General features: G+C 33.9%; 1 protein-coding gene across 1 annotated transcript; it reads right to left on the bottom strand.

Annotated features, from left to right (window-relative positions):
• Window positions 1-251: 251 nt before the first annotated feature.
• On the bottom strand, window positions 252-2268 carry LOC25488030 (pollen receptor-like kinase 4). Its single transcript, XM_013610209.1, has 2 exons — window positions 981-2268; window positions 252-895 (listed from the first exon to the last, which is right to left on the bottom strand). Exons 1-2 carry the CDS (start codon window positions 2266-2268, stop codon window positions 252-254), a joined length of 1932 nt encoding a protein of 643 aa, XP_013465663.1.
• Between the last annotated feature and the right edge of the window lie 5451 nt (window positions 2269-7719).

Genomic DNA, 7719 nt, shown 5'->3' with positions numbered 1-7719 from the left:
TAATATTTTTTACACAATAAATCAATTATTTAATTTTTTTTAAAGACAATTATATATAGAGAGATGAGAAAGGACATAACTTGATTTACTAAACCTAATTAAATTACTAACAAAAGTAATAGTACAAATGTGGGGTTGAAAAATCACTGCAAATACCTATGCTATGTATTAACAAGAAAAAGATGTAGAAAAAATTAATTCAAGGTTAAATTAATTGCATATATTGGATTGGATTGATGTTAATGAGGAAATCACACAGCTCTGTAAGCATCCCTTTCGGTAGAGGTGATAAGGGAGGAAGAGTATTCTCCTCCATCAATTGTTGTTTCTTTCAATTCTTCAATCTGTTGAAGAGCCTCTTTGATGTCCAACCTTCTTTCAACATTCTCTTCACAACAACTTAGACCAATCTTTAATAGTTTGAGTAATTCAGCTTTACTAGTTCCGATTCCTCCCATCTCAACGTCAAATACCTCACTTGTCCTCTTCTCAGTAATTAACATATTTACCCAACTTGCTAAGTCAGAATCACTATTATACCTTGGTGTAATATAGTTCTCTGGGAATTTACCCGTTAGTATCTCCAATATTAGAATCCCAAAACTCCACACATCAGTTTTCTTTGTAATACGACCCAGTTGAGCATACTCTGGGGATTTGTAAGGCATGATTATTTGTTGGGCGTGGTCAAGGTTTATAACAGGACTTAGGGCATAATCAGTGAGCAAGGGCTCAAAAGATTCATCTAAAAGTACATTCGAAGATTTTAGATGACCATGAGGTACAATCACACTTGGGAGTGCACTGTATAGATAAGACAAACCCCTTGCTACACCTTTCACTATTTTCAAACGGGTTCCCCAATCAAGTCCTGGCTTCTCATAGTTGTGGTTACCTGTAATGTAAACATTAATTAATTAATTAATTCATATGGATTTAGTTATTTACATACATGCATGCATGCATACATACATACATACCATGAAGATGACTACCCAAGCAACCGTTGTGAACAAATCCAGAGATCAAAAGCTTCTCTTCTCTTCTATAGTAATAAGAAATGAGAGGTAGAACATTGGGGTGGTTAAGGTTTCCTAACCTTCTCATGTGCTCATGGAACTCTTCTCTCGGTACATTGTTCATCTGCTTGTACCTTTTGACAACCACGGACTTAAGTCCGTCCAAAATCACCGCTTTATACGATGACCCAAATGAGGCACTACCTAGAATTTCAGCAGACGCCTTTAGCAAATCCTGTAAATCAAACGTTATTCCATCCTGCCTAAGGAATATAAGCTTGCCTTGTTCCCCCTTTTTGGAATGTCCATGACTGTGGCGATCATGCTTAGGACTTTCGGGATCATAATGTTCGGCCAAGCTTTTGGTTTTCACATAAACTACAGGAGGCTTAACATATTTTTTGGAGGCCTGCGCATGGAATGTTGAAATCATAGAAGAATGGTGTTCATCATCTAACTGCTTCTTCTGGGACTTCAAACGAAAGATGACAAATATTGAAACCACAATGACTACTAAAAATGCTATTGAAATCACAATAAGTGATGTTTTCATAACGAGCAGATTGGATAGAGTACCAGTCTCCTTTCCTGCTGCAGGTAATTGACATTGATTCATCAAAGGAGGCCCACATAGAAGTGCGTTTCCGCTAAATGAGGAGGCGTCGAAGTGTCTTAGATTAGGTGGTATAGGACCCTCTAACTCGTTGTTAGATAAGTTGATAACTTTCAAACTATTCTTGTTTCGAAAATTGGGGATTTCACCTTGAAACTTGTTTGAGTCAAGCCTAAGGACGACAATAATAGGCAAGGTAGCAATAGTTGATGGAATTTTACCGGTGAACTCATTATTAGACAAATGCGCTTTCCTCAACCTAGGCAAACCTGCAAATGCATCATCGGGTATTTGTCCGGAGAAATGATTATAGGACAGGTAAAGGGCCCTCAAATTGGGCAACAACTTTATGTCGGGCAAGGGACCAACAAATGTATTATTCATTAGGCTAAGTGTTCGCAATGCCGGCATTGAAGCAAGAGATGCCAAATCAATATTTCCGGTTAATCCCATGCTCTCAAGGCGTAACCCCCACACCCTATCATTCAAACAAAACAAGCCCACCCAATTCGGAATGGTTCCTTGACACGGTGGTTTTGGGTTTATGGATGGATCCCAACTGCTGAGGGCTACCGCATTTGTCAATGAACCCTTGAACTTCAATAGGGCCTCAGCATCTGAAGATGACATTGACATGTTTGTGCATGAATGTAGTAATAATACCATAATAACAACCAAGAACTTGACATTATTAAATGCAGCAGGTGCGCGCACAATTAAATAAGAGTGCGCGCCCATTAACACTAATTATGAGGAGATAATGACGAAGATAGAGCAAAAATCTGCAAGATGTCTCTTATTCTTATTAGGAGGGTATTGTTATTGGTTGGATTCCTCTACATAAATGTAATTCTTCTGTCCTTTTCTCCTTATTATTATTATTTTTATAAATAATAATATTATTATTATTATTAATAATAATTAACAGCACCATCTCTGACCATTAAGGGCCGAAAAGGGCCAAGGGTGATGGTGTTGTTACGGGATAAGAAAGAGAATGTGGTGATATGGTAAGAAAGGAAATATTGGTAACAAACAATTGAAAGGAGTAAACTAAGAGTGCGCTAATTTTTTAGGTGTCATCAGAGAATGAGTTGTGTTCATGAGAGGTATAAGGAGGTCCTCTAATTTTATTCCTTCTTTCTTTTCAGCATGTATAATTTGAGCTGTGAAAGCGTGTCCTTTCGCTCAGATTAGATTTTCCATCATTAGATTATATTTTAACATACATAATCAACGCACAACATTGATTTTACTGCACCTTATTCCGTATGTCATAACAATTAATTTTTTGAAACCTAACGATTGAGGGGTTATAACTTACCATCACTTATTGATATGTCATTACATTTGTATTTTATTTTTCTTGTCATATCCTTATATGCCATAGAGAGAATATTTTGTAATAAATTGAATGCACAAAACTTTAGAAAATATTTTTACTTTTAAGTTATTTAATATGTTTTATTATGACGTAAGTTAACATCACTCTATTTTAACATTATTTATTGATACCTATTTGTTTTAGTGTGCGCAACCTATTTTAGTTCAACAATCACCCGGTTACAAAAACATATTAAATAACATTGGTTTGGTTCTTTGTTATTTTCTCTATAGGAGAAATTGATTAAAGAAAAGAAGAAAATTATAGCAGTAGTTAAGTGAAAAATATAGCTGAGAAATAGATATACGCATATATAATATAAATGAGGGAGTACATTGCCAAACTGAATAAAATAAAGAAACTAGAGACAGATGAGAGATTGGGAGAGGGGGAGTAAATTTGTCTTCCATATTCGACATTACACCTTTATTTGATAAAAATAAATAAATTGGATGAGTTGCAATTCAGAGGTTCACCGGGTTAAAAAAGATCTCAAAGCTCGATCATCATTAACAAATATATTTACAGATCATCCATTAAAACGATCATTATGTTTGAAGTAAAAGTTGAACCCATAACATTGTAGGTAAGTCTACCCCTTACCAATTAAGCCAATTATATTACCCATTACTCTAATGTTGGTAACATTCTTTCTTTCATTTTTATTTTTTTTCAGACATATTTAAATTTTCACTAATTGGGATTGGGGTTTCTTTATTTTTTTTTCCTCTCTTTCAATGTAAATCCTTGAATTATAGTGCTTAATTTCATCCCAAGTCATTTTTTCATTATATTTTGTTGGTCAAATCATAGTAGTCAATAGCGGCCAATAACGACACTATAGAGGACAAGCGTAGCATAGCGGCCACGAACCGTTACGGTAATCGTCGTAGTGGTGCGAAATCAAATAGCGGCCTCTTCTGCTGCTACAACGACATATCCTTGCGGAGCGGATAGCAGGCGCTTCAGCCGTTATTTGATTTTGGTAGGAAATTTTCAAATTGACCCTATTTTTAAATCATTTTTAGAGCTTTTTGAGAATATCGTAAACCCTATCATTTTTCAAATTTTTCTCTCTTCTCTCCGCGAAACGCACTCTTCAATCTTATGGTTTCTCTTGTTTTACAATTTTTTCTATTTGTTCTTCTGTCTTTTGTTTTTAGGTGTTTTGATTTTGAATGTCTCCTGATATTTTAGTGTTATATTTAATTTTATATTAAATATATGTTTTCATTTTGTCGAGAACTATTTAAGTTTGTTTATACTTTATAGTATTATTCTTATAATTTGTCCTAAAAATAATCAAATACCGGTGACCGCTCTTTGTTATACCGTTATACACTATCCCATTTTTGGGGTCGGCCGCTATGCACTGCCATCCGAGATTGACTACTATGGGTCAAATTCAATCTACGTTCATTTAAGTTAGATTTTTGCAACAAATTAGTCTTTCAGTTTTTTTTTTTTTTTTGTTACAAATTGATTGAAGCCCTTAATATGGTCCTTAGTTTTAAAGGTCCGTCTGTGGTCCTCTCAAAATGACATTCAATTACAAGTTTGACAAAAAAAAAATGTTTTATGGTCCCAAACAACAACAAAAAGATTAAGTGCAACAGTGGATATTACTTTTGTGCCCTTCTGATAAAGGAAAGAAATCAAATAAGAATAAAAATAAAATAAAAATATGGAATTGAGGAAAGGAATAGTAAAAGAACGCGTCACACTCACTTCCAATCCAATAAGGAATGTTAAGCTACGAAGAATCGCCACAAGGGTAACAAAGTCATTGATAAGATTCGATAAATTTGGTTCAATCTAGAACATAAAAAAAAGAGACAAAACTCTCATAACACACAAAGTATATATATATATATATATATATTATCAATTTCTAGATACATTATATAGAGAAACCTTAGCCTCAATAGACCCAAGATTTTCTACAAAATGAAATGCATAGTAAATCTTAAATTAAAAACTATGCTACGGTCAATATAATTGTATGCCAGGAGGTAGAGTTGACAAATTGTAACCTCTAAATATCCAAATGAATAACACCTATTATAATATATCAGCTGCATCAATTATATGTGAGTTAAAATCTTGCCAATTACTACTCAAAATTGTTGAAGAGCTAGTAAGCATCAAATGCCAATAATGAGCCATTTCATCATCTCCATAACCGTGAATTGCATTCCAGCCCAATAACTTCAACACATGTATACTACATCCACTAAAGATGTCGTGATTTAATTGAGTTAAATGTGATTTTTTTTTGGTTACACGAGTTCAATGTGATTGACATCAAATGCTGCGCAAAACAAAACCATATGCTGCCCAAAAAGCTAAAATCATGAAATAAAGTATCGGAACAAATTTATTGCAATGTATTTTTTTATATGTTTCCTTCCACATGTTTAATGAACTCATGATCACATCACCTTTCATATAACCAAAACTCTTGGTGCAAAATCATTTTCCTCCTCTCTTTCTCTCTCTTCATCGGCGGACTCTTCTTCTATCTCTTCTTCACCTTCATGAATTGATTACATGCCCATATTCTCTATTCTTTTTCTTCTTCCTCTCACCCAAAATTTTACAACTGCAACGAAGACTCTCTCTCTCTCTCTCTCTCTCTCTCTCTCTCTCTCTCTCTCTCTCTCTCTCTCTCTCTCTCTCTCTCTCTCTCTCTCTCTCTCTCTCTCTCTCTCTCTCTCTCTCTCTCTTCCTTTTCACCCAAACCCCCAAAACCCCCGTCAATTAGGGTTAAATCCAGTTTCAATTTCAATTCTCAATCTTTCAAAATTCTTAATATTCTCTCCAAATCCCAAAACTTTCCTTCACCGATTCCTTCAATTCACGCGAGTCTTCGTAGCATATTCGTTAATCCGATCAAATTTGACTATTTATTTTGGGACCCTTTCAAATTCAAAGTTTTTTTTTTCTACTCATAATAACTCAATCCAATTTGTTTCTTTCTAGATATTTTTTATTTCATTTCCAATTTGAAAATTTGGTTTATCATGCCTAGCCTGTGAAGTTGCAATAATGTGATTCCTATGAATTGAATAAGTCTAGCGGTCCATTTGCATTAGTATTAGTACGAGTTTGATTCTGAGCCTGCGCATTGCACAAAAAATATAAGTGAAGAATCAATTAGTTGTAGGTAGATATTAAATGGAAAATGTTAAAAATTAAGTGTAAGGATATAAATGAAATAATTGAAGGACTTCAATATAACAATCATTTAGTTTATCAATGATTTTATGGAATCAGTGGATTTTTACCTTTTTGACATAAAGATTAGTTTTGTAACTTTACCATTTCCACGTTAAGTATGTGTTGTTGGAATTAGTGATGAAATGATTTTGATCTAAAAGTTTACGAGTTAAAAGGAGGGGTATGAGTGGTGAGGGTGAATGTTAAGATTAGATAGAAGAAGATATGAGTAGCAATGAACATAGAGAGAGGAGTAGAATAACGATGAAGAGGGAGATGAAGAGAAATGGTGTTTGGGTTTTAGGATCCTGAGAAGGGTGCAAAAGTATTATGCAATGATGTTCATCAATTTTAATTTTTTTTGGTGTGTGGGACCATGAAACAATATTTTTTGGCGAAACCGGTTATTGAAGGCCATTTTGAAGGACCATGGATGGACCTTTAAAATTAAGGACCATATTAAGGGCTTCCCAATTAATTGATCCTTTAATCACAAAATATTTCATTTTCGTCAAACTTAATTAATACGTACTTACGAACAATTTAACATTGAAGTGACAAGTCCAAAAGTAATCATGACACTAAACATGATAACTTACACATATTTTCTTCTTCGTGTTTTCAAATTCAAGCTTAATTTTAGAAATAAATATTTCATCCACAATTTTATAAATCAGTTAATCAATCAATTTTATTTCAAATCAAAACAAAACGATACACCTATAAACCCTAGTTTTGAGAGCGGCGAATCAAGATAGAAATAAATATTCATTTTGTGTGTATCTCTTTAGGAATAAATTGAAAGGATGGTGAATTCCTTCTAGTGGGGACATTCATGAGTCTAAATAGAGGAATTAATTGTCTTTACTGGGATAAATTGTCTATGCATAAAAATAATGGAGGTATGAATTTTAAAAGTTTATATTCTTTTAATCTAACATGTGATGGGATAAAACCGCAAGTGCACGGTCTTACCGAAGTAGTATGAAAAGAGTATCGTTCCGACAGGGAGTAGTTTAATTCAATTAACCTTTGGTGATGATTAGAGGAGAATCGAGTTGCAAGTTGGGGTTTTCAAAAGATTGAAAGATAATATAATAAAAGGAGTCTTGGGATCATTGGTTCATCTAAATGACAAGTCCTTCACAAACCAAACTATAAGCTTATTATAACTTTATGTTAGACCTAATTTCTCAAGACAGTTCTCTTTTGTTCCTCTAGCAACCAAGCCTATTTCGCTGACTTGATTACTATTAGATTTTGGTTCCTTTAACAACCAAGCCTATTTCGATGACTTGATCATTATTAGTTCTCTTGAAGATCGAAACTATATGTCTCAAAGATTGCAAAGACTATTTCGCTGCCTTTGCAATCCTTGTCTAAATTCACTTGTTCGAATATCAAAGCTCCACTTTCGTTTTATGAATTGATATTTGAGATGATGGATAAACAATTATCAAACCCTCCACTTTCGTTTCCACGGT

This window comes from Medicago truncatula, chromosome 2, assembly GCF_003473485.1.
Source record: "Medicago truncatula cultivar Jemalong A17 chromosome 2, MtrunA17r5.0-ANR, whole genome shotgun sequence".
Taxonomy (NCBI): domain Eukaryota; kingdom Viridiplantae; phylum Streptophyta; class Magnoliopsida; order Fabales; family Fabaceae; genus Medicago; species Medicago truncatula.
Note: the sequence above shows the minus strand (reverse complement) of the source record. Positions and strands in the feature narration are given on the sequence as shown.

Bases quoted from the DNA above. Each gene is read 5' to 3' on its own strand.
- LOC25488030 (XM_013610209.1), bottom strand. From the start codon at position 2,268: ATGTCAATGTCATCTTCAGATGCTGAGGCCCTATTGAAGTTCAAGGGT. The intron at 896-980 runs GTATGTATGTAT...TTTACATTACAG, and splicing joins CTTGGGTAGTCATCTTCATG to GTAACCACAACTATGAGAAG.